Source organism: Xiphias gladius, chromosome 8, assembly GCF_016859285.1.
Source record: "Xiphias gladius isolate SHS-SW01 ecotype Sanya breed wild chromosome 8, ASM1685928v1, whole genome shotgun sequence".
Classification (NCBI taxonomy): Eukaryota; Metazoa; Chordata; class Actinopteri; order Istiophoriformes; family Xiphiidae; genus Xiphias; species Xiphias gladius.
The window spans coordinates 9287833-9314856 of NC_053407.1; the positions used below are offsets into that span (position 1 = coordinate 9287833).

Genomic DNA, 27024 nt, shown 5'->3' on the forward strand with positions numbered 1-27024 from the left:
GCATACTTCACTAAACGAATGCGCGAGTCCTGATGTTTTGAAGGATGGACTCAACAGTTGCATGATTTTAAAAACGTTATTGGTTTATTGTAACAAGTTATGAAAATTTGAAATGTAGAGTTTCCCCACTGTTTACGCTTCTGACAAACGACTTTTAAATTGGAGCATTTTTCCATTGTGGTATTGATTCTCTCCATTGTTTATATCTAGTACTAAAAAAAAATTGTGGCATTTTTGGAATAGGAGATGAAAACGCTGTCCTGTTTAAAAAGCAGCAAATGCATGCTCAGAGTTGTGCTGTGTTTTCAAAACTCTAACAACAGCACAAATAATAACACAATAAAATAATAATGCTAATACATTCACTGGTTAACCTTGCATGTTTTTTTAAATCAGGCAAAAGATTTTCATCCACACCACAAGCGCGGCATTCACCCCGGGCTGACATTTTGGATTCAATCGCCACCGTAAGTGTTGTCATGTCGACGCAGTGAGACGTGGCAAGGTGGGATGTCATGGGGGCATGGAGAAGTTCGTGGCCTCAGGGCCAGAAAATTTAGAGTCTCCACTTCACCCGACCCGAACGCCTTAGGACTGTGGATGTATTAAGCTCCTAGGGCGCCCCCGTACAGACCCCAGCCTGTGCTGTCAGGATGGAAACCAGGGCGTCTTCGCCGTGCTCTCCACTGACCGACACACACGACTCAACAAAATATGTAACATGGGTCTAGTCGTATTTCGACATTTTAATGCTGAAAGGTGATACCTGTGACATTCGACCACGCATTTACCGTGTAACATACTGTGTTCTTTATGTCACCAGAAATAAAAATAAAAAAAGAGGAAAGAAAAAAAAAAATCAACATAGTTTAGACTTGGCTTTCCTTCGAGACGAGGACTCCGATACATCACAAAGGATTCGCAAAAAGCTACTCATTAATGGAAATAAAAGACTTCCGCGTGTCTCTATGTTTTCGCACTTTCTCTCGAAGTTTTGTTTTTGTTTTGTTGTTTTGTGCTTGGCATGGCCGCATCAGTGTCTAGTAAGACCTTGTTACATTATCCGCGGACTGCGGCCGTTTTTTGTTTGCCCCCCCCGGAGGCGGGTGTACTTAGCAGGTGACATCCTGACGTTGGCACTAATCACAGACACCTGAGTATCGGTTGGACGGTCTCACCCCAAAAGGTTGATCCTTTATGTCAAGTCCCCAGAGAGATCGCTGTGTGCACGTATCGTCTGCAGATTTATTCTCTCGCTTTGGCTCAGCTGAGTGGTCACCATGAGAGCGCTGTGGTTAAAGCGGCCGGTCCTCTTCCTAATGGGGACCGGGCTCCTCTTCTACGTGGGCATGTCTCTGAAGGGAGCATACGAACATACAGCGTGGACCGACACAGAGTTGGAAACACCGCGAATGATCAGGAGTTTTTCTGACCTGGAGGCAAGCATCGGCAAGCTCTGTGAGTCGAGTCAAGGTTCAGTCTGTCTCCGGGGGTGAAGGTATAGGCTGCCGAGATTTCGTTTTGAGTTGAAGTTCTTCACTATAGGGGAGATGGAAAGAAAATGGGGTTAAATTTGAAAGAACTTCATTGTGATACGGTTAGAGAGGTAAGCGGAAAGTGACTGAACGTCAGTTCACATCACGGGTTCCTCAAATGTATAATGCTTATATCATCTGCATGTTTGAAGACAAAGTGACAACAAATTAAAAGAATATTACTAGAAATGTCACCAATTTATTCATTTAGAGACAGAAAAATGCTTGGTCATGAAGGCTCCCTGATGTGCTGTAGTAATATTTGGCTTCTAATTGAACTTTATCTCATGAAGTTTGCTGTCTGTTAATGACATTTCTGAGTTATTAAATGAAACATTTGTAATGAAGTCTCTGTACATGAGTATATATTATATATATATATACACACACACACACACACATACACACAGCTCTGGAAAAAAAATGAGACCACTGCAAAATTCAGTTTCTCTGATTTTACTATTTAGAGGTATGTGTGTATGAACATTTGTTTTATTCTATAAACTACTGACATTTCTCCCAAATAAAAATATTGTCCTTTTAGAGCATTTATTTGCAGAAAATGACAAATGCTCAAAACAAGATGCAGTGTTTTCAGACTTCAAATAATGCAAAGAAAACAAGTTCATGTTCATTTTTAAAAAACACAATACTAATGTTTTAACTAAAGGAAGAGTTCAGAAATCAAGATTTGGTGGAATAACCCTGATTTTCAATCACAGCTTTCATGCGTCTTGGCATGCTCTCCACCACTCTTTCACGTTGCTGTTGGGTGACTTTATGCCACTCCTAGTGCAAAAATTCAAGCAGCTCAGCTTTGTTTGATGGCTTGTGACCATCCATCTTCCTCTTGATCACATCCTGAGGCTTTCAATGGGGTCCAGGTCTGGAGATTGGGCTGGCCATGACAAGGTCTCGATCTGGTGGTCCTTCATCCACAACTTGATTGACCTAGATGTGAGGCATGGAGCATTGTCCTGCTGGAAAACCCAATCCTCAGAGTTGGGGAACATTTTCAGAGCAGAATGAAGCAAGTTTTCTTCCAGGATAACCTTGTATGTGGCTTGATTCATACGTCCATCGCAGAGACGCATCTGCCCGATTCCAGCCTTGCTGAAGCCCCCCCAGATCATCACCGATCCTCCACCAAATTTCATAGTGGGTGCGTTACACTGTGGCTTGTAGGCCTTTCCAGGTCTCCGTCTAACCATTAGACGATCAGGTGTTGGGCAAAGCTGAAAATTGGACTCAGAGAAGATGACCTTACCTCCAGTCCTCTATGGTCCAATCCTTATGGTCTTTTGAAAACCTCGGCCTGGCTCTTCTTTGCTTCTCATTGATGAAGGGCTTTTTTTCTAGCTTTACACGACTTGAGCCCTGCCCCTAGGAGCCTGTTTCGAACCGTTCTCACCGTGCACTTCACCACAGCTGCCATTTGCCATTCTTTTTGTAGGTCACTTGATTACATCTTACGGTTGCTGAGTGAATGAGTTGACGGTCAACCCGGTCAATGCAGAGTCGTTTTTGCCCTCTGTAGCTTTGTTGTCCCCAATGTCTGCTGCTTGACCTTGTATCTTATGAATGGCCATCTTAGAAATTTTAAGGATGAAAGCAACCTGACGCCCACTGTATCTCTCTGCCAGTAAAGCCAGAATTTAACCCTTCTTTTCCTCACTCAAAACTTATCTTCTCGCATGTTCAATAGTTATTTTTTGATTCCAATTACTTTTACAATACTACTACCACTGTTTTTGCCATCCAGCTGGTCCTATTGCAAGAGGATAGTGATGACCAAAGCAGGGGTCTTTATACTTTTCCTCATTAAATAAGATTTGGTTCAGGTGATCACCTAATCAGTACCTCATTAAGTAGAATGAGGTGTGCTTGCGTTGGAATTCAACAGACACTGGAATGGAATGGCTGTCATACATGTAGAGATGCTGATTTCAGAAACATTTGCAGTAGTCTCTTAATTTTTTCCAGAGCTGTGTGTGTGCGCGTGTCCTCCCAATCCCATTGCAAAAATGATCAAATTTAGCTCTGATGGCCGTACTTCAAAAATTCATAACTAAAAAAGTATTTGGAGTAGAGCTATAGGATTTTCAAAGGTCCTCTGAATTTAATCATTCTGCATAAAGTGATCTTTCCTCTGGCTCATTTTGCTCTCTCTCTGCCATCCTTGATCTCTCAAATCTGTCAAGACAATGTACTCCGAGCTTTTGAGCAAAAGCAGGATGTCATGCAGAAAATGCTTGAAGATGACAGACAGAGAAAAGCTGCAGAGGTTCAACAGCAGCCACCAGTCCAGAAGCACCCAGAGCAGAAAGAGCAACCTGAAGCAAAGATCCAGGAACAAAAGGAGGCACCCAAAGCAGAAAAGTCCAATAAATTGTACCCCAACTCTGCCCTGTTCAAGGAGTGGGGTGAGAATCTGTCTGAGGATGACCAAAGTGAGGCACAGCGTCTGTTTGAGAAGTATGGATACAACGTTTTTCTCAGCGATCGCCTTCCTCTAGATCGAGATCTTCCAGATACCAGGGATCCAAGGTACAACTGTCATGGTTATTTTCTATAATGTCAGACCTGTCATTACACCTCATAACTAAAGAAAGGTGAAAGAAATCCTTTCCTGTATAGACAGTTTTTGATTATATCCTTCAACTATGTCTTCACATGGGTTGTTGGTAAAGCATTTACATAACTTTCTAAAGCAAAAGACAGTTGTTTTAATTAAAATAATTCTGTTTGCATAGGTGTGCGAAAAAGAGTTATCCAAAAGACCTGCCAAGTCTCGGCGTGGTGCTGATCTACCTGAATGAAGCCCTGTCTATCATAAAAAGAGCCCTGCGCAGCATCATCGACCGAACACCTAAAATCCTGCTTAAGGAGATAATAATGGTGGATGACCATAGCTCTAATGGTTGGTTGGTTACAAAAGGATCATATAATGCAAACACACCTGGGATAAACAAATGCTCATGTAGTATAAAATACACAGATTATTGCGAGGCAGGGCAGGCTGATAAAATGTGTGTTTCATTGTGCAGAAGCCAGCGACACTCACATTCCCGCATCCAATTTCTGTTCATATGTCTAACTATGTAAACAAATAGTCACATTACGATGGCATTTTAAAAGAGATTATAACAATGTTAAATTCATATTTCAAATTGATTAAGGACACTCTGTGTGAGATGGCTCTGCGTTAATTAATCTCAAACCTGTAACTGGTGGTGGAGGATTGCAACATACTAAATGGTGTTCCTTTTTTGTTTGGTCCACCTAAACATGCATGCATGGCTGAATAAAACATTAGAAATATCTTTCAGTATAATGCACTCAGAACATGACCACTAAATACAACTTCAGATCAGAGAGTTACAACATAAACTCAACTTTAAAAATTTCACGAACGTAATTTATTACAGGGCTATTGTGCTGAAATACATACTATACTTTGTAAACATGTGAGGCATGTCGGGGATCAGAACCGTGGCTCTTTCTAAGAGTTCAGCATATTTTGCATCTGCTCTGCATTCTGATAAATCATTGTAGAAAGCAGTATTGCAGTCTTGTCTAAAATTGCAACAGTAAACACTATCTGTCAAACCTGTTCTCCCTTAATCTCAAAATGCACATGCCTACATTGCCTACATCAGAGAACCTGAAGGGGGACCTCGACATGTACGTGAAGTCACTTGAGCAAGAGAACCCAACTCTTCGTTTTACTAGAGTGAAGCACAGTGAGCAGCGAGGGCTCGCTTACGCCAGAGCCTCTGGGTGGAGAGCTGCTACTGCTGATGTGGTGGCCATCCTGGATGCACACATTGAAGTCCACGAGATGTGGTAAGAATACTGCTAAAATACTGTACATTCTTTATTTTAAATTTTGTATTGAGATTTGCTTAAAACATTCAAGCTTACCACCAGCACTGACAATAATACAATGATTAGTGTATGTACACAGTTCTTAAATTTAACACTTTAAAAACCGACTCCAGTGGGATGATGACAAAGATAGCATGACACCTTTTAGCCTTTGTGTAACCATGATAGTTTTACTGAGAGTAACACCCCGTTTACACTCATAGTTACTCACATTTGTAACTCCCCAGTATGACCACTGTCTGATCCCAGTACAACCCCAGTATGATCTACTGGCCACTGATCCGCTCCCCTTGGTGCAGTCGTGGCTTACGGCACTTGCACAAGGGCATTGCAGTGGTGGTAATAAGGGAGAGGCGAGTGCCACACAGGCAACCATTTACTCAGACTTGTTTGTAAAGTAGCAAAGAAGTGTAATAATGTGGCAAGCTGATTTTGAAATTGGCTCATTTGGCATTTGACATTTGACATTAGCTACATCTCTGCATCAGTATTAAACATTTTTCAGTCTCAAGCTACCCGATGGAGGCCATGAGCCAAAACATGTTGCTCTGACAATAAAGATGTACTTTATACTACAGGTGTGCGGTCAATTAAATGAGACGCATAGAAAGGTGTGCCTATGGAGGGAAAGCCCGACCTCATGCTCAAGGGGCAATACTTGCGACTCCCTTCTACAGAGAGTAGCTAAGGTTTGTCCAAAAGGTCACTAGATTTGTCTCTAGGTGCTTTTGTGTAGGAAAGTCTCTAAATGGGTGTGACAAGTCAAAAAAATCCAAGTTGCTAAATTGGCAGCACTGCCTGTAAACACCCAGATGACATAAGAGAAACTATTTGTGCCAATGCCTTTTCAAAGAGAAATGAATAATGAGGCAACTCCAACACTCAGGCAGATGATCAGCGTTGTAACATCAGCACTCAGTCAGTCAGTCACGCACATTCATGTGTGTAAGGCTTGGCCAGTTAAGCCAAAAAGCATAATCTCGCAGGGTTAGAGGTAATAAACGAGTGGCTGGCCATGGTCCATAAACCTTGCTACCACCGCTACCATTCATTCAAATCACAGTCATTATACAAAGCGACACAAATATTTAACCCTCAGTCTCACTGGTAATTCTGCAAAAGACAGTGACACATTGTGAATGACACATAATAACCCCACTGTGTGGAGCTTTAAAATAAGGAAATTTGTCTCTCTTCCCTTCTCCCACATGTAGGGCTGAACCCCTGCTGACACAGATTAAAGCTGACCGAACAGTGGTGGTGTCCCCTGTGTTTGATAGAGTCAACTTTGATGACCTCAAGGTTATTCAGTACCTTCCAGCAGCACACGCCTTCGACTGGGCTTTGTGGTGCATGTATGAGAGCTTTATGCCAGAGTATTACAAGCTCAATGACAGCTCGCTGCCTGGGAAGTAAGTTGAAGAGAGATCAATTAGTCTTGTTCCGATTTACATGTGTCAAACAAATATTACACCATGGTCTTATTAATTGCACCATGGATAGTGAGCCATTCTTGATGGTCCAACAGTTTCAGTTTTAAGGTACTAGTGGTGTATAATATAAAAGATGTTTTTAAATGACCGATTAGTAAGGGTTTTCGTCTTTCTCTTCAGGAGTCCATCTGTCATGGGAATCCTAGTTGCTGATAGGAAGTTTCTTGGGGAAATTGGACTCCTCGATGAAGGAATGAAAGTGTATGGTGGAGAAAATGTAGAGCTGGGAATTCGTGTAAGTAATCCTCACCTATCTAATGCCAAATCCTATACCTGATGACACAATGCCACATTGCAGCAAAAGAGAGTAAAGCTGTTGACACATAGGATAAAACGGTTGCTGCTGTAATCATTCTCCAGGTTTCAAAAATCCCTTCTTGTATTGTTATAAACAGCTGTGAAGTGTTTGCCATCTGACAAGCGTTGAAACCCATGGATTACTCAAATGGACCCGTCTGGATTTTGTTGTATCTTGTCTTGGGTGCCTGAATCAACAAGTCACCTAATGCATTCACTGTAAAACATCCACAACATATGGCACATACATCTTCCAACATCATCGTGGATAGAGTTGTACCACTGAACAGTAGGCCTATTGTCACCATAGAAATAGTACTCATTGAGAAGTAAAATCACTCAAAAAACAAGGTGTTCAGTAGTGAGTTACCGTATTAGTAACTCTAACAAGCATGTCAGTTCAGTCACATAACTGACCAGTGTTGTCTTATCAGCTTCTGTCTCTTTCCCCCTCTCTCCCCCTCTTTAATGTACATGCTTTATGATCCAATGACACCTAATTCAAAGCACAGTGCTGTTCACCACACACTGTTGAGTACCACTTGGATATTTACACAATGAGAAAGAGAGGGAGAGATTGTAAACATCTAAGTACCTCTTAGTAACTCTTAACTTTTGTTTTAGTCATGCTTAGACTTGCAGAGTCACTGTTGGTGACTCATGAACGATTACATTTTATTGAATAGTATAAAGTTAAAAGTGTGTTTTTTTTGGTTTTTTTTGCTCAAATAGGTGTGGACATGTGGAGGCAGTATTGAAGTAGTTCCGTGCTCCAAGATTGCCCACATTGAGAGGTACCACAAGCCCTACCTGCCAGACCTGAGCCCAGCCATGAAGAGAAACGCCCTGAGGGTAGCAGAAATCTGGATGGATGAATACAAACATAACATCAACTTGGCTTGGAACTTGCCATTTAAGGTATTTCAAAATGTAGTCAAGGACAAAAAGAGCAAATGAAGCCTTCTTTATGGTATGCTGCATGCTTTTTAATACTCGATGAAAGATGAATATTCAAAAGTTCACAATTTTCTTAGAAGGATTTATCTAGTTATGAGTAAAGTGAATGTCTTTTAGCCCTTAAACTAAGGGGAAGTCAGTTTTCTGCAGTTAAAATGTCACAAACAAATCATGCCAAATTCTTTGCCTCTGCAGAATCACGGAATTGACATTGGGGATATCTCTGAGAGGCAAAAGCTCAGAGAAAGGTTGAACTGTAAGCCTTTCAAATGGTACCTGGAAAATGTATATCCCAAGTTGGATCCCTGGGACAACCTACTTGCCTACGGAGGAGTAAGTTCAGTTTTATCCAGTGTTTAGTAAATGACAGTACTGCAGGGCGTGTGCCACATGCATTCCCACATTAACTTGTGTTTTCATTACTAAACCCCCACCTGTCATATTACATGTTTGATGAAGCTGCACTGACAAAATGACTAAATAATTCCCCCACTGACAGATGAAGAATCTTGATTCGGACATGTGCTTAGACCAAGGCCCAGTGCCAGGGCACACACCCATTGCCTACAACTGCTACTACTATGGACCTCAAGTAAGTGAAACGCCTAAGGGGTCTCTTTAATCGGAAATCTAGTCTCTGTCGTTGTTGGTTTATTTAACTGCCCTGTCTGCTTTCTGACCATTTTTCTCTTTTTAGTTCACATATTACCGTGCAACTGGTGAGCTCTACATCGGTGGCCTGAAGTCCCACAAGTACAATGACAACCGCTGTTTAACTGACATTGGAAAAAAAGAAACTGAGCCTGGACTTTACAACTGCAAAGAGGCTATGCAGAAAGGAATGGGGATATACTGGGACTTCACTCAGGTACAACAAGATAAACTTGTAACTTGTATAAGTAAAACAAACATATGAATGCCAAAGGTGTTGCACAGTCAATATCTATGTCTGCTGTGTCACACTTTCTAAAACCAGAGTCGATTAATTTAGCTTGAAACATTTACATGTGGTTTTCTGACTATTACCTGATTAAATACTGTAGATCAGTGTTCTTGACACTTATTCTCTTTTTCAGGGCAAAGAAATGAAGAACAGACAGACAAAAAGATGTTTGGAGATTAAAGACGGCAAACTTCTAATACAGGGATGCTCTGGCCAAAGATGGGAAATCCAAAACATAATCAAAGCCTTTCAAAGTGTGTGAGTGGAAAACAAGAAGGGCACTTCTCTGCTTATAGATCAGTGGATAATAAACAGCTGAATGTTTAAAATATAAAAGTAAGTAAATGAAATATGACTGCCGCTCTGACTCTTGTAATTATTTAAATGTTCTCTTATTTGGGATGGAGAAAGTAATTGATTTTGTAAATCTTAGGTGAAATGTATTACCTTTTCCCTAAAAACAGAATTTTGTAAGTTGGCTTAGCATCTTATGTGTTGACATTAAGGCTGCAAATAATTATTTTCACTATTTTTCAATATGCCAGATCGACTGCATAGTCTAAGTTATTTAAAAAAAAAAAAAAAAAATACTAACCATGAATTACCAAAGCCCAAAATGATGTTATAATTCCTTTTTGCACCAGGTGACCTTCGAAAAATACCAAATGTACCAATGTTATGATTGTCTAATAACATGGGAATAACAAAGTCCAGGGGACTGCTGCTCTTACATCACTAAAATATTCCAGGAAAGTAATACTTCATGTCAGCCAGTCATCTCACTAATTTTCATCTTGCAAACTTGGTTAGACTGACTGTGCAGCGCTGGATACAAACTCACTCCTGTTTTGAAGCAGGTGATGCTTTGATGAGCAGTCATAACTCTGGCTCGTAAGATGCATGCTTGGCATACAGCACCTTATCTCAGGTTGTTTGAAAAAGGACATACCCACTATTATGCAGGTTAGTATTGCAAATGAATCCTTTTCAGTCATTTAAAGATTCCACTCAAGGACACCAAATACATACTATCAAAGCATAAATGCCAGTGGACAATTTTTGGACTTTCTTCATATTGAAACCTGTAATGTAGCAAAAAAGTTGTGGGTTTAAGCTTTGCCTTCTGTTTAGGTAAGTTATTAACATTTGGCAGCAGTGATCATGAAACAATAATTGATATGTGAGAGCAGTTGATATGACTGTTTTCAAGCATTCAAAGGACGTTTGGTGGGAGTTCAGGATAAGCTGAGTGCCAAGTGAAATTTAATTTGTCAGGTTTTCGTTCTGTAACATATAGACAACTTCTGCAACAGATACTAGAGTTACAAGCAATTTTATGAAGTACTTTAGGTGCTGTTGTGTAAATATGAAGTTTACTAAAAAATTAAAATGTTTTTATTTTTTCTTTTATTTATTTTTTTACATTACTGCGCATTACCATCTGTAGTAGAGGTAGCTTTCATGCAGAGAACAGCAGTTTTGTTATAAAAAATTACAGCAAGACATCTACTAACTGGTTATTCTTGTACAATGGGCAAATATTTTGTTAACAAAAAAAACATTTGTACTTTACGTATTTGACTAATTTGTTATATACAATGTATTGAGGTATCTAAAAACGGTTATGTATTGTTTTTTCTGTTGTCTGTCTCTTGGATCTTGATTACTTCTTTTGAAAATGTCAATTATGGTAAGAAGTGTGGTGTGGCTGGTTGTTATAACAGTGCCCTAGAGTCAATGGAAAACGAAGGTCCCTCTTATGCAGAATTGAGATTTCTTTTGAGGTACTGTGTGCATTTGAGTGTATATTATACTGTGTATTATTTAATTATGAGTGTATAAAAGGATTTTGGTGTTTTATCAAAGTTTGTTGGGCTAAAGTGGAGATCATTAACACCTCTATTGTCAAGAAAAGGGATAGCCATATTTGACACTAAATTCATGGCTTTCCTGACAATGGCAGATGGCGTTTGGAAATAAAATGGATCTATAAAAGTAGCTGATGTTTGAATGTTTTTTTTTTTTGTTTTTTTTAAATTAGGTTTAAAATTAGGCCTACAGTGTTACTGCACAAGACTTTAAACTTACAGTATGAGGCCTTCCATCAGCTTATACAATAGTCAAAGCCAGCAACTCCAGTATCCACCATTTTCAATGGTAAATGGCATTTATACAGCGATTTTATCAAAAGACAGGAGGCTGTGGGGATTAAACCGCCAGCCCTCTTCTTTGTGCAAGGCCAGTACTACTTGCTGGGCCACATATGCTCCCGATGGTATCTCAAACATTTCCAACAAAAGAAGTGTTAAAAGAAGTGAGTGATTGATATGAAAAGGAAGGCTTATGATAGGTCCATGGACTGAGTGAATGCTGTCAGACTAGTGCGCTGACTGATGACGTAAGGTAATTCTTGCGGAGTTCAGTTGAGCAAATCATCCGTTAAATTAATTAACCCTTCACATCCATCAGTGTGCTTTTTCAAAACTAAGGGGTGAACTGAAAAGTCAGTTTGCTCAACTTTGTCAGGGGAAAGTCAGGCAACCGACAACATCTTTTCCAACAGCTCATCAAAGAATCATGTTGCCTGAGGACATAGGGCAATATTCAGGAGCGTTCTCATAATCTAAATGATCTGGTTATAAATTTTCATCAAGAGAGCAAGATCTGTGCTGTAGCTCACACGCCTGGGAAATAACTTCATCTCCTGTGTTGACTTTATAGACCAATAGCTTCAGTTCAGCTAAAACAACTTTGGACTTAGTGAGGAAATTATGTTATTCTTCAAGCTAGTAATGGGGCAAAAAAAAAAAAAAATATATATATATATATCAACATTATGTCCTAAGGATTTAACTCATGGGGGTTTATCAAGTTGAGAGCATGAACGTGGTCTAATTTCACTGCAATGAAATTAGTTTACCACATTAGATAAAATTAGAGATGTGTAAAGTTATTTTTTTTCCCACCATACCTGGAGAAATGCCAAAGATATGTTTGAGGTAACCATGAGACTGTGTTGCCATTAGATTCAGAACTCAACCGCATCTTCCTCTGCATCGCCATAAAGTGGTAAGTCTGTTTTCATTGGCTATTTTTCAAGGCGTCATTGTGACTCAGCCAATCCGAGACGTCCCATGGAAAACCGCAGAAAAAGCCGACATCAAACGAAGGCTCACGAAACTCTGGTCTCTTAGCAACCTCTGTGTTGTGAAATTTAAGTTGGTCGTGTTTTCTGAGAAAGGACTGCGGTCCGTTTAAGCGCAGAATTTAACGCCGCATACTTGAGTGCAGTTTGTCCGTCAAAAATGCTTAACGTTGAATTACTCACAGACCGCATTGCGAGGGCAAGTCTGCAGAAGCGTCGCAACAGAGAGACTGAAAGACAAGAGCGGTTTTTTAATGACAAAGTGAGGACCATTGGGGTAAGATAGCCCGTACTATAACTGTCTGTGACTCTAGCAAAAGATGCTAACATGTAGCCCAGTTCTAATGATAAAACATGTATTTGAAACAAACATTTTAACAGGCACTTAAGCTCTCTGCTGCTGTTTTACAGGTTGACAAGGAAGTCCTGGGCACGCAGGTGAAAGAGAAAAAGAAACAAAAGGAGGCAGAAAAAGAGAAACAAAACGCATGCGGTGAGTTAAAAGTCGCTGCCTAATGCTAGCTGACTTCATTGGTTTTTTATCAGAGAGCATCGTGTTCTCCTGCGAGGTCAATTTATCACGGAAAAAAAGCCGAGCAGGTAAGAAAATGGGTAACGTGAATAAAGCCCTATCACTCACTGATAGGAAACAGTATCTAGTAACAGAGCAAGGTCTCTGTTTTGAACATACCCATGCATTGCCACACATCACTCTGGACATTCATACATTCTAATGATGTGCCTTGTGATGTCTGTGTGTGGGGTTGTGTTGTATGTGTCTACATAGATGCTGATATGCTCCAAAATAGCAAAGTAGCTTGCATTCTCCATAGCAGAGAAGTGAAGAAGAAGCGGGCTATGGAGAAGGCCATTGTCAACTACCGGCATCAGTACCAGCATCCTTGGGGCCAGCGGGAGTATGACCTGGACGACCCAGACCGCTGTCAAAAAACAGACCTAGACAATGCGCAGATGATTCCCTCTGGCCTAGTGGGCGAGGACTCGGAGTGTAAGGACAGACGGCAGAGGCAGAGGGAGCAGCTCAGAGCATGGCTTGTCCAGCAGCAGAGTGAGCGGGCAGCAGAAAGGCATCATCAAAAGCTGGAAGGTAGGTTCATCTGATCCCATACAGGCAATACATCCTCAGTTCATACAGATGAGACATAAACTCACTTTCACCCTCCCTGCTGGCCTTCAGAGCAGCACTATGACCAAAGCAGAGTAGAGATGGACAACAAAGCTCTGCAGATTCAGACCCTTGAGATGGAGAGGAGAAGAGCAGAGGCCATTGCTACTAAAGAGTACAATCTGGCCACGGTAAGTCATTCCGCTAATCGCTCAGACTGTGAGATGAAGGTGGCAAAACTTGCTTTGAAAACATGGACATATAACTTTAAATAAACAATCTTTAAAGCAACAAAGGAGGTACAGATCAGTGGTGGGATGAAGCTGTGTACAGAATACGTTCGAGCACCCTTTGTGCCAGGATGACAATTCAAGGTATTACAGAGAGTTCCCTTTTCAAAATTTCGACTATTTGAAATCTATCAGAATATTGCAGACCAATGTGACAGATGTCACACTTCCCCTTGTAACCTGAGCCATATTGTATGTTTTTCATTTGTCCCAGACTACATGAATTCTGGAGGGATTATTTTAAGATCTTGACAAAGCTTCTGGAATTCGATATAAAGATGAGCCCCTCTATAGCGATATTTGCGGTCTCTGTTGATTTTTTCCGAAGTATTTCCTCAGACATATTAGTCTTTACCTCTCCTTTGGCAAGACGTCGTATTTTACTTTTATGGAGATATCCTAAGGCTCCATCTATTTCTATATGGCTTAGGATGTTATGTCTTTTCTTAAATGAGAAAATATAAGATTATCAGTGAAAGGCAGCTTTTCTAAATTTTTTCATTAATTGAATTCTTTCATAATTACTTTAACTCCTTATAAACTTTAGCCCCTGACTAATCCCCCCTTCCAGTCTGCTTTTTTTATTTACGCATATATGTATATATACACATACATATTAGTATTCTTAATGTTATTCAATTTTTCCCTTTTTATCTGCTCATTCGCATTTATTTATGTTTTATATAATTGAAATATTCATACACACTATAATTTCTAGTCGCACTGTTAATTTCTATACAGAGACAATGTTTTGGTGCTTTTGTTGTTGAGGCCCTCTTTTAAGGCCCCTGGGGATGGTCATAACAAAAATAGTGAATACTAATTATGTACTTCATTAGTCCTTAATAAAAAAAGATTATTGAAAAAAAAAAAAAAAGCAACTAGAGCCCATCTTGGGATGGGATTACACCAGCCGCAACACCTGTCAACATGTTGACGTTCCGACCCATGAGTGCTCAGTTGTCACTACTACATTATTGACAGGCGTTGCAACAGGAGTGATCATATCGCAAGGTGGTCTGTAGTTTAACCTGATGTCTCAGACTGGACGGGAATGACTGAAACTGGGATACAATGATCCATGATAAATCACACGCGGGCCACTCAAAACCGTGTGTCCCTAGGACCTAATTTTGCCATGATTACACACACACATCAGACTCACAAGGTGAAAAAATACCACCCCTGCTGGTACCAAGGGACAGCTAAAGCTTGGAAACACCCTGAGATGCTTACTTTTTCACTGCGTGTAGCCTGAATGACATTTAACAAGGGCACACACTGGAGCCCTGTCTAGACAAAACAATTTGAAAGTCTTATTAGTCTTACCAAACACTTGAGCACAATTGTTGTATGAAGACAATATACATTATAGATGTGACCTGGGTTGTACCGGCCTTTGATTAAGACTAATGACATCTGTTCCGCCAATGCATGTTTTTTGTGTTAATGTCCTTTGGTGTAAAACTATTTAGGGTTTTTTTTTTAAAGTTTAAATTGAGAATTGGACTTAAACCAAGCTGACATTTTCTATCACTTTCACCTTTTCTCTGGGCACATTTGGGCAAAGACTGAGGAGAAGCATCGTCAGGTGCAGGAATGTAATAATGAGAGCAAAGCAGACACTACAAACCAACTGCAAGGACAGCTGACAGGTATAGATGTCAAACCCACCCTGGGGATGGTTGGAGTACTTGGTCTTTGTCCCAGCAGTGATAGGAGAGCCCCTCCTGAGAGCCTGCAGCAGGTCATCCAGTTCCAGAAATATCAAATAGAGGAGAAGAAGGTAAAACAAGAACAAATGACCCTGAAAAGACACGCTTCTTTTTTGATTATTTAAGAAGAATCCCATAAGAACCTGTTCACTGATCGCCTGTCTGTCTGAACTATCTGTCCATCTGTAGAGGATAGAATTAGAAAAGAAGCAAGAGGAGGCGCTACATGATCGTGTTCGCTTGGACTCGGCCCATACGGCTCTGCTAATAGAGAGGCAGCAGGCAAAACTGAACAAGCAGCTGAGACGACACCTGGACAGCACCAACCTCAAACTGGCTGAAACAAACAAACAACAGTCAGTAACATTTTAAAAACACAGACTATTTCATTAAATTCTACACAGAGTATATTTTTTTACTGTTTATAAACTCATGTCATTTTAAGGAAACCAGACATTGAAAGAGGATGCATGGATGAAAGCTTCTTCTCCGAATTCAACACCTGCAGTAGATGACAGATGACACACTGCACTGATGACGCACTCAGTACGGCGGGAAAGTACTGACAACGGTGCTACATGTCAAGAACATGGAAAAAACTGAACCACACAGTCAATCAACAGTTAGTCTTTAATTTTGTTAAGCTTAGTTTGGACAGATCACAACATTTAACGACGTGTGGATGATGCTGATAAATGCTCAGTTGAATCTTCGCTATTGCTTCAAAATTAGCCAAAGACAGTCATTATGTATGTTCTTGTTTCTTTGACAGTTTTTTCTTAGATTTCTTAAAATTTGCCTGAGTGAGCAAAGATCAATTATGCCCCATTCAAAAAACTGTAAAACAATGTAAAAAAAAAAAAAAAAAATTATATATCTATATATAGATATGTCATTTATATATAATTTTTATATATATCTATATCTATATATATATATATATCTATATCTATATATATCTATATCTATATATCTATATCTCCATCCAGAAGAATAGTGTTTCAAAACTTACGTGATTTAACTCCCATTTCAATGAGCTACCTATTACACTCTTACAAAGCAAACCACAAACACACTACAAAGAGAGATCAAAGAGCATTTAGCACCTCAGCCAGGGAACAATGCTGTCTGGCACTGTTACTATCCCCCAAAAACCTTGGCAAACCTGAATCTTCAAGTGCAAATACATTGAAAATTGTAATCATCTAAAATTTTATCAGAGATAGCTCAGGCCTGTTTCACACTAGATGAATCATCATTAATTTCCTTGTTTACCCCTGTGCTTTTCCTACAGTGACATGTTGAAATGCCTTTTGTTGTCCCATTTTTGCTCCTACCAAAAACCCACTCACCTGTGCAACACTGTTTACACTTTCCATTCACCTATGCCAAAAGGCCTTCCTTTCTCAAGGGAGGTATGAAGTCATTTGAAGATTGTCCTAAAGACAATGCTACGGTTTTCTTTCTAAGAGGCATTTTCAGAGACAAACTTATTCCATCTTCTCTGCCACAGAGCCAAGGCTTGCTCCTGTTGCTTTGGAGTCAAAGAACTGTACCTGAAAGATAGACGGGGAAATGTCAGAGAGCGGTCAGCTGAAAAACTTTGGCCAAAAGCACGTGAGCACACACAATTCAATGTTAATTTGTAAAACACCTCTCAGCTCAACCTCACCTGATAGAGTTTATGGCCAACTGTTTGAGGGAGCCTATGTGGGATGTAAGCCCACCAAAGCCCACAAAAGCTTCATAGAAGTCATATGAGAGGCCAGAGGCACCAAATATGGCGGGGTCATCGGAACTGATGACCAATGGGTGGTTCTCTGACATCAGAGCAGCTGCTGGATGGTTTCGCATATCATTTACCAACTTCAACACCTGAATGAGGACACAAAAGGGGATATTTGTCTGTAAGATGAATGAGCCATTCAAATACATTATGTACCACATTATATATAACACATAATACATTATGTAAGTATTTTCATTGTAGAGTATTGTTCACATGATGACAGTGTACCTGGTTGGAGATGGGGCAAACTTCCACAGCCACCCCTCTCTTCCTGGATAGATCTTTGGCCACTGGGTGGCGAAGCAGAGCAAATCCGTGGCCAACACGTGAAGTGTTGAACAAAAGAGCATCCAATATGTTCTGGTCGACCTCTGTGCCCTCGAGATCTGCATGTAGTAGAGAGAAATCAAAATGTATGTTATTCTTTGGATGATACTATAAACAGAGATTAATGGTTCTTAAATGTCTTATATTGGCTCTCCACTAAGTAAAGATTTCGTCTTTTTTGTTTTGCTGCAGTTTGGGCTGGAGAAAAGGACAAAAAGATACTGTGAATTCTCTGACAGGTATAATGCCTATGAGTTGGTTTGCCTGATACCTTATTTTTTAATTTAGGGCTATAACACTGTCACAACAATGTGAAAATATGTGTATTGCTCTGTAACTATCACTCCCCCCCCCAAGTTCAAGCGTTTCATTTGTTTATGTAACTCTAAAACCGGCCATGGTAATCTTAATTCTTTGAGTGTGAGATAAATAAAACATTCAAACACTAAGCTGCACCTTGTCCTTGATTAAATGATTAAAATGATCCTTACAATTTACACAGAAAAACATATTAATCACTGCTGCACTGGCATTGAGCTTCATTCCTGTTACATGCTAGTGTCAAGTTACTCCACACATCAGGCACTGATGAGCTCACTTGTCTCTCCAGCATGGAAAAAGAAAGGAAGTGTGATGCCTCGATCTACTGGAAGTGATAAGGCATCTCTGAAGTACCACAGCGGTGTGCCTGTGTCCTCGCGGCCCACCTGTACATGTAGGGAGAAAGTGAACACTTTTCTCAGCCATGTTTAAATAATGTTTCAGCAAGTTTTGTTTTCAGTGATTTAAAACAGTTGTCTGGCATTTTTACCATCTGCATTGTAAGTGAAATTAAAAATCAGTCAGTACGATCTGCTCACTGCTACCTTAGCTGCTTAACACTAATCATAAGATAACTGCTGCTGCCCTCACCAGGTCAAAGCCAGCCATGATATCTGGGAAGTCTCTCTGTAGCTTCATAGCCTCCTCCACACCTTCAGTCACCATGGATATATTTCGTCCCCTGAAGCATACAGTGTTTTAGTGTGATCAGTGATCATATCAAAATCCTCCGGTTTCTGCTAGTGAGCCAGCAAGCAGTATGCAATTCAGAATGATATGTAAAATCCGTCTGAAAGACATTTTGAGCAGTCACCTGTGGACTGTGAAGATGATTCTTGCTCCATAGAAGTCTGGGTGGTTTGCTGTGAACTGTCTAGTGACCTCCTGGTAGGTCTTCAGGGTCCAGGCTGTGTCGTGAGTGCTGCCATCCAATTCATATATCTAGGTACCAAAAGAAAAACAAACTTAAAAAACAATGATTAATCAACAGCCGGGTGAATACATCAGGCATGGCATTAGTTTACCTCTGGGAGTAAAGCCCGTAGTTCTAAATACATGACGTTGTCCATGTAGAACTGCGTGAGGCCTTGGTAGTAATAGTCCCTGAACACGGGGGCATATGTGACCAGACCCCACACTGCAAGGAAGGTCTGTTCAAACCTATCCCATACCTCATCCTGACTGGGGTACATTGCTTCTGGATCCTCATCTGTGAAGAGCGTCAGGTTGCCCATGATGCTGAATTTGTAAATATGAAGACATGGTTGTGATCAGATTACCTGTGTCGTTTTGGGTCAATTTACCACTGTCAACGACATTTATTTCTTTAAATATCTGTGTAGATGGCCTTCAGCTTTCTAGAAAGAAGACAGCTGCAGCTGCACTAGTGGGTTTAACTAAAACCAATAAAGTCATCAAGAAATGTTGTAACAATCCCACCTTTTGCCCGTCCTATCAAATTAAGCTGCCTTCTCTCTTCATTAGCAATAGCCCGACTATTTACACTGTCTCTTTTTGATATCCCGCCCCAACATCTTGTTACAAAACAAAATACGTCACATTAAGGGAGTAAGGATACAATTTAATGGGACGTACAATACAAACGGTGTTATTTTAAATATCGTCTTAAAATTAAACTGCCATCCTGACCAACTAATGGTAATTAGTGTAACAATAAAAGAGTAATGTGTTTAAGAGATGAATTCCTGTTAGAGAGTTCCTCTTCTCTGTGTGGGTTTCAGCAAAACTGACTGCAGCAGCAGGGTGTAATGATACACTGATTTAAAACTACTCAATTCTGACAATAAGATATAGATCGAAGAGGAAGTGATAAATAAAAAAAAGGGCCTGAGTAGCATTAAATGACTTGTTCAGAAGGTAGGAAAACGAGTCCCGATTTTCCAATATGGAGCTTTTAAGGAGAATAAATCCCTTAATCGTCTGGGTGTTATGCGGCTTGTTTCTTATTCTTTGATATTTCAATAAAATATTTGCAGTCTCTGAACTGCATTAAAGAGGGACTCACCTGTTGTCCAGATCTGTGGTGTTGATCACCTTGGCCCTGAGGTTTTCCAGCAGGGCCCAGGGAGAACAATGCGGCAGAGGATTGGGCCATCGAGCCGAGAAGATGAATCGTACGGATTGGTTGTCGGTGAAGCAAATGTAGCAGTGGGGCCGATAGGTCACGTTCTTTACCAGCCACTCTATGTCGACCATAGAGAAGTCGTGGACATGGAGAGCTCCGCCTGAAACAGTGAATTACACAATTATTAAGAAATTAAAAAACTGGGATACCTGGTATATATTTGATTGTAGATTAATTAAAATCTGTTATTTATACTGTATATACCCGGAGAAGAGAATTCTAAATTTTGTGTTTTTCCAGCATCTTCTGAGAAAACTATGAAAGTAGGTCAGTGTCTCACTAGCAAGAGATTGATTAATCTATTGATAATTGTTTTGATTAATCGATTAAGTGTTTAAGCCTTTAAAATGTCAGGCCATGGTAAAACATGTTCATCCCAGAGTCCAAGGTGACATTTGCATATGTCTTGTTTCATCTGACCGACAGTTTACAATGACATAAAGAAAAAAATCAGCCGATGTTCTCCATTGTTAAGGTGTAACTCGGGATTTAGGGATAACGAGGAATTTTTTAGATGATGCCCAGTGTTTTCCGAGATTAACATTAGGGCCGGGCCATTATGTTAAAATCCTTACGTATCTGTGGCAGCCAAAATGTTGTGGCAAATGATAAAGGCCAAAAGTTTTCATAAGAATTTCAAGAGGGTTCTAATTTTAACCCACAGCTCACAAGCAAAAAACAGACACTATGCGAAGACGATGGCAAAAGAGCAAGATGTGTATACTGTAAACTTGTCATGAGCACACTTTGAGGCGTGAGACTGAATACACCTTTAGGCATCTTCTGCAGCAGGCTGAAGATGGGACTGGTCCTGATGAGGTGCCTGGCCTTGAAGAAGTGCATGGTGGGAGGGCAGTCTGGTCTCGCCATCTCCTTCTGTTTCATTTTAAAAAGAAGAGAGTCCAGCCGCTGTTCAGCGTCAGCCAGCACCATCTGCCCACCTGTCCGCATGGAGGCCTCCAGCTGTATAAGGGCCTCTCTTTGTCTCGGGTCCGGGATGGACAGGCCACCGGTCAGGTAGTAAAAGAAGAGCAGACAGCCCAAAGCCGCGTGGGGGCGCCGCAGCTCGACTGCCATGGTCCGGAGAGTGCGTGGAGCTGGACGTAAGAAAAACAAAACTTGACGGGGGTTAACAACCAAGACCCCACAGAGGAATCGGAAAAGCTCGTTTAGAGAAATGAAAACAGCTGTTCTGCACTAACTTGGGCTAAGATGGTGCTGACTGACGTCTGCTGGAGAAGAGTATTTTTGTCTTATTTCATCACAAACAGGCTAAACAGACTTTCGGCTAAAATGACGTTACCTTTAGTCTTAGCTTTGTAGCGTCTGACGAATGTGAAATACTGTATTTTAACGGCAAGAGCACAATAGGCAGCACCGGCAGCTGACGACGGCGATTTTGTAGACAGCCCAGCGGACTGTTAAACAACGGACCACGGCAAAACTTGCTGGACGGTGTCACCTGTAAAAAACGTGTATGGTTTTGAGAAATAGTTTTCTTTATTACGATAGTGTCGCGAAAAAAAACAGGCTAACCAAAGAATAGCACTGAAGGTTTAGAATGGCGGTCTGTCTTATTACCTCAGCGTTTACCTCCCAGTGTTTAGCCCCTCAGGGAACCCATTTTCGTCATTGTGGCGCTAAGTCCCGCCCGCTTCGCTATGATTGGCTGAAACCAAACCCTGGTGACAAGTTAATTGGTGGACCGTGGCGATGTAAACAACGATCGGCCAAAACAGAGATTAGGGAATAATGTCTATACTCTGAGCTCATGGCGCTCTGTTCGAGGAAAAAAAAATTTTTTTGTTTGCTTGTTTTTGGCAGAGACTTTGCATCACACTTACGCAATTGTCCTATAATACAAACCGTAAAAATACTGAGCTATATCAGTAATTTTCAAAGAAAAGAAAAGCATTGCATTGCATATTACATTTGTCAGCAAACTAATGATAATCAAGCATGTTTCTATTTGAGACGTACAACTAATAAACAAGAAAAAAGAAACGATAAAGCAGGTCCATTAGATTCAGAACAGAACAAATACCGCCATTCACCCAGTCACAGTGATATGAAGATGAGTCACTACCTGTTGTATCGGTAATGACACATCCCCATTTATGTTCCACTTACATCATAGTCCATTCTCATTTCACATAAACGCAAGATTCTTACAGGCAAACAGTACCACATGAAAGCTGCATCAAAAAGTTTACCCTTAAGCTGCTTGTTTACTGGTATATTGTGTCCTGCTTTCCCTTTTAGAATTTGGTTCTACAACATGCTTAATCAGGCTCAATTGAAGTCCACTAACTACACGCCTCATCTGCATTTCCCTGCGGCCAACTGTGACCTCATTAGGCCTGAACAAAAGTATATATTAGCTGTTGGCTTTCAAGGAGCCCCTTGAAGGAGGCCTGAGGAGGCACGGTGCTTCCTCTTCCTCTGACGTCACAGCACATCACTGACTCCTGCAAACGCGAGGAAGCGGCATAGGTACTGTCTGTGGAGGGTGTCCGTCAAGCGGAGGAGCGCTAATTAAAGATGGCGGTGCGAGCCGCTCCAATAGGTTAATGCATTGTCTTGCACTGGCTCTCTGGTTTCGCTGTTGCTTTTCATTACTTTTGGCCTTTCAGTTTCTTTAACGGATTAGAGACACATGCTCCATTACTGTGGAATGGCACGGTCTTTTTTTTTTTTGGTGTATTCATTCACAGCAGTATTAATTAAAGAAGGACTGTTGCAAGTTTCAGGTCAAATGAAGGGGAAAAAAACCCCACTGATCTGCTGTTTTAGAGATGTTACTAGCAATGGAAAGTTTTTTTTCCCCCTTAAAGATATGTCTTTATCGATGATAAAATAAACTCTTGTTCAAGAAAAAGTTATTTATTTCTAAGAAATTTACAGTATAGAAAATACTCCATTCCATTTCCAAAATAATCTATGTCAGTCAGATAAGAACTTGTAAACGGCACTTAAAAATTAAACAAACAGGTCTTCTTTTTCAATACCACCATGCTACTGAGGTAAAAGACAACTGCTTAAAAATAACACCAAGAAAAAAAGAAACAGACAGCACATTTATATTAAAACAAGTCCAAAAATGTACAAAATTATTAAAAGAGCAAATAAATATGATTCACATTTAATCATGTCTAAATGGTTTTCACTAGTGCAGAGGGATGACAGAAGAGTAAATGAAGAGTTGAATGCACACTTCCAATAGTTTGGTGCCAATTCTACAAACTGGAAACACACACACACACACACACACACACACACACACACACACACACACACACACACACACACACACACACACACACCTGTACACTGCAAGACAGTATCGCAACCTCACAGATTTTAAAAACAACACTGCCCTTCATACATTAGACAGCACAATTGAACGCACTAGGCAATTCCATATTTTAACAAATAGCAAGTCATCCATGACAAGTCTTGTGTGACACATTTATAAAATAGTCTCACAGCTTCTAGCATTTTCCTATTCCACAATTTGTCCTCAAATGTTTCCTTACAATGCCTTATGTACCTATTACTAAGGCCATTAATAATGTTGCCAAACTCTATGAAGTCTATTACGGACCCTAGACTGGAAAAGGCCTACTTTGTCTCATTTAAACAACCTGTAGGCAGTAAGGCATGCAATCTGTACAACTAAGTCCATCATACTCCAATGATGACATTAAAAAACTGAGAGTGAAAGTACCAATTAAAAAGATAGTTTACATTTTTAAAGGTTGCTTCTTCTACAGAGCACCTGCGCTCAGTGACAAACTGACAGCTGAATAATCACGACAGCGTCTCGTTGACGGTCATTTAGCACCATGCTTGGTCAAAGCAACCTGACACGTATGATTTTCTCCCAAGATCGAAAGGTATTGTAAGGCCATGTCATTATCAGCTCTGTAATCCTAAAAACTAAAAGTGGTGCTAAAATCATCACCTGGTCATAAAGTGTTGACCCACAGGAGACTGGCAGAGCAAGGGAGGAAGTGGACTGGACTCTGCAGATGCCACTGACTGGCAAGATGAGGTAGATTCATTTGCTGCCATCACGCAACTGCACAAGTGGGGTCTCACAGGTGCAACATTGATTTGATAGGGTGTAGGATGCAGGAAAAAAATCCTCCCAAATACACACCAGTTATGAGAAACTACATTGGTTACTGACAGCCAAAATTAATTGTGATGACAAATGGTATAACATTAAATCAACAGGAATGTAGAATAACTCAAATGAGATCCATTTAACTTGCAATCAACATGGTGAGAATGAAAAAAAAAAAAACAACCAAAAAAAAAACAAAAAAAACCAAAACACGGTTTTAATAGACTGGCGGTGTGCTAAGCCAAATGTTGTTAAGGACAATGAATACAGACCCTTAAAAGCCAAGTTCTTCACATGAAGTGGACTTATTTGCCATAGTTGCAGTCCCATTTTCCTTTTGCTGCTCCTCTTTCAAAGAATAATTCAGAAAAATACCCGTATATAGAAACTCTACACCCTGAGGATATGTTTAGTAATGACATGGGGACGAGGAAGCACTCAAAGAAGCAACCGTGCAAAGGGCAGGGCTGTGAAAAAACATAGAACTACAGCTACAAATTTGTAGTTGGAATGCAAAAAATGACACACTTAAGAAAACAGCAGGATTTGATGTGTCTGTTTTTTCTGTGTATGTGCATATACCAGCTGGTAGGATATGTCACTGTGTGAGAATTTTAGATTTGCCTCATCCGGGACAAGAGATCTCTACAGTGAAGGGTTAATTAATATATATATATATATTCATACATATACAGTATATGTTAACAGGTATTGCCTAAAAATAAGTCCATCCAAGGCCTCTCAATTCCAGGATGTCTAGACTAACAATAACCATATAGTGCATAACAGCGTCAGGTATAGTCAGATACAAATATAGCCATCCTTGTCGGTCCCTGTCTGCTAGTCAAAGACATTCGTATCAACGAAGGCAGCTCTGAAAGATGCATATACTGTGTTTACTCCAGAAACAGAAACACTGTTAGAGTTGGGGCTGGAAATGGACAGTAACTGGGCCTTTTCAGGACATTTTATGCTTCAGACAGATGATCAGTGTTGGTGCCATTTCAATTGCAGCTACTATGCTGCACTTACACATTCACTCGTACATTCACAAAGGAAACCAAGGCAGTTGTAAGGGGCCTGTGAGTTGAGTGGGTCGGGGTGACAGTCTCATAGTACCTCCTTTCTACACCTGAGTTTTAAGATATGGTTGGAACAGAAAAAAGCAGTAAAAACAACAATCCCTTTCCTCTTTACCACAGTCATCCTCAGTTCTGTCAGTGGATTTGCAGCTCTACCGAGCACTACAGTCAGTGAACAAGATAGGCATGCTGTATTCAGTGGCCTCTAATCCAATCATATTTCGATTCCTCGAAGAAGAAAGGGCTGTCCAGTGTTCTTGAAGGCAGTGTCCCCCTGTGTTTGGCAGGTTGGCCTTGTGGTTACTAAGGCTGCCCTTCTGCTTGAGGATCCAAATTCAAATGCTCATGATGGAAAGCAACCATTCGGGTGAGCTGTCCTTGAGCAATTCAGTGAATACCTACCAGTTCCTACCAGAAGAGCAGGGGAATTGTTCTCCTGGGCTCAATGACATTTCACATTATCATCTCAGTAATACCAGCTGTCTGGTTTGATCTTTAGGTCCAATGGTGGGCAAAACAGAGCCAAAGGTTTTTGTCCAGTGTAAGAATATCATTAAAAGATGTACATGGAGCAAAGCATCCCCTCTGTAGTCTCTGTCTGCCCAGTCAGCATGGCAGTATCTTCTTCCTTTTGGCTCACTGCTTTGTCCAGAGGATCTTTGATAATAATATGTCTGAAAGAGAAAGAACGATTATTTAAACACCTAGAATTGGAGGAAATTTCAGACTAACTAAAACTAACCTGACAGTGTCATGGTATCATATTTGTGTTCGGTCCCTTCAGAGATGTATTAACGCTTTTTGGCAGCGTTATCATGTTCTAAGGAATAGATACCTAAGGTATAAAATATTTTAAGGATGGTAAAACAGGAAATTGCTAAAAGCTGTGAGACAAAGTTAAGTGTAATGTAATAAGATATTTTCACTCACTGTGATCACATGGCGCATGTCACACGCCCTGTTTACTGCTAGGGCCGCCTCGAGCAGCCATCATTTGTTGCCTGTGAACACACACACACAAAAAAAATTTACTGTTGTTAACACTGTTGTAAAAGCGCAAACTTGTGTGTGAAAGATCCTACAAAAAACACTATCAAACCATAAACTTCATAAGAGCAGATAAAATATTTTACCCTGGTTGTAGGAAGTGGTGCCAGGCCTCTCTGCTGAATCATCATTCCCTGGAAGTTCCCCACAGGCCGGGGATGTCGGTACATGGCCATGCGTGTCTGACCCGGGGAGTATGGCAGCTGCTGGGGCCGCTGCAGAGCCTCCATCAGGTGTGGGTGAGGTCTTTGGGCAGCATAGCGTCCTGGATCTGGGTATGGCTGGCCAGGGTAAGGGCTTCCGTTTCCAACTCCTCGGGCCTGAGACATCACATGTGGGGGAGGAACGCCGCCTTGCTGCATCCCAGGGTGCATGGCACGAGGGTCGTACATGAAGCCAGACGTCAAGTTTGCAGCAGAGACAGGTGGGTGTTGCTGTTGGGGCGGCTGGATGCTATGGCGACGGGCAGCAGCATTGTGGCTGTCGAGGTCCAGGATTTCTTTCGGGCTTTCAGGTCGCTCTAAGCTCTCGGTACGAGCCTGCTTTGCTGGGCTGCCACCCATGCTGCTGCCTCCATTGGCCTGCACCCTACTTTCACACTTCCCCTCCTCTGGGCCTCTAGGGTGTGGCCCTGCTTCAGACACAGGGCCAGGGGACACTAAACTTGCACCACTGGAACCCTCACAGCCCAGCGGTGACACACTGCTCTCTTTCAACTGACCATTGCCTCTGGCACTAGCTACAGGTAGGTAGGCATTAGGCGGCATTGGCTGGCGAGGCTGATAATGAGACCG

At 40.9% G+C, this 27024-nt stretch overlaps 4 protein-coding genes across 7 annotated transcripts in view; 2 read left to right on the forward strand and 2 right to left on the reverse strand.

The window, feature by feature from the left end:
• The first annotated feature begins 1129 nt into the window (after window positions 1-1129).
• LOC120793028 (probable polypeptide N-acetylgalactosaminyltransferase 8) lies at window positions 1130-9710 on the forward strand. The gene is made up of 11 exons (XM_040132608.1): window positions 1130-1458; window positions 3737-4082; window positions 4289-4455; window positions 5195-5381; window positions 6638-6835; window positions 7037-7151; window positions 7946-8131; window positions 8366-8503; window positions 8670-8762; window positions 8868-9038; window positions 9247-9710. Exons 1-11 carry the CDS (start codon window positions 1281-1283, stop codon window positions 9373-9375), a joined length of 1908 nt encoding a protein of 635 aa, XP_039988542.1. The 5' UTR covers window positions 1130-1280; the 3' UTR covers window positions 9376-9710.
• Window positions 9711-12318: 2608 nt separating this feature from the next.
• On the forward strand, window positions 12319-16229 carry ribc2 (RIB43A domain with coiled-coils 2). Of its 2 annotated transcripts, none has more exons than XM_040133569.1 (7): window positions 12319-12535; window positions 12670-12751; window positions 13046-13366; window positions 13457-13575; window positions 15245-15460; window positions 15579-15745; window positions 15835-16229. In XM_040133569.1, exons 1-7 carry the CDS (start codon window positions 12419-12421, stop codon window positions 15902-15904), a joined length of 1092 nt encoding a protein of 363 aa, XP_039989503.1. In that variant the 5' UTR covers window positions 12319-12418; the 3' UTR covers window positions 15905-16229. The 2 variants fall into 2 exon arrangements, with proteins under 2 accessions (XP_039989503.1, XP_039989504.1); XM_040133570.1 differs by having other exon boundaries at window positions 12319-12520.
• Window positions 16230-16346: 117 nt separating this feature from the next.
• On the reverse strand, window positions 16347-21622 carry ada2a (adenosine deaminase 2a). Of its 3 annotated transcripts, none has more exons than XM_040131901.1 (11): window positions 21554-21622; window positions 21276-21434; window positions 20743-21069; window positions 19853-20072; window positions 18999-19065; window positions 18641-18768; window positions 18418-18508; window positions 18104-18212; window positions 17407-17564; window positions 17062-17264; window positions 16347-16945 (listed from the first exon to the last, which is right to left on the reverse strand). In XM_040131901.1, the coding sequence occupies exons 3-11, from the start codon at window positions 21047-21049 to the stop codon at window positions 16855-16857; spliced, it is 1374 nt and encodes a 457-aa protein (XP_039987835.1). In that variant the 5' UTR covers window positions 21050-21069; window positions 21276-21434; window positions 21554-21622; the 3' UTR covers window positions 16347-16854. The 3 variants fall into 3 exon arrangements, with proteins under 3 accessions (XP_039987835.1, XP_039987833.1, XP_039987834.1); XM_040131899.1 differs by having other exon boundaries at window positions 18852-19065; XM_040131900.1 differs by lacking the exon at window positions 21554-21622 and having other exon boundaries at window positions 18852-19065; window positions 21276-21547.
• Window positions 21623-24293: 2671 nt separating this feature from the next.
• Window positions 24294-27024, reverse strand: part of LOC120792849 (cat eye syndrome critical region protein 2) — a 34618-nt gene continuing 31887 nt past the window's right edge. The window contains exons 16-18 of the mRNA XM_040132229.1: window positions 26317-27015; window positions 26114-26184; window positions 24294-25857 (exon numbers count right to left, since the gene is read on the reverse strand). Coding sequence (XP_039988163.1) covers window positions 26152-26184; window positions 26317-27015 — 732 coding nt within the window. The 3' untranslated portion in view covers window positions 24294-25857; window positions 26114-26151. The remainder of the gene's footprint in view (window positions 25858-26113; window positions 26185-26316; window positions 27016-27024) is intronic.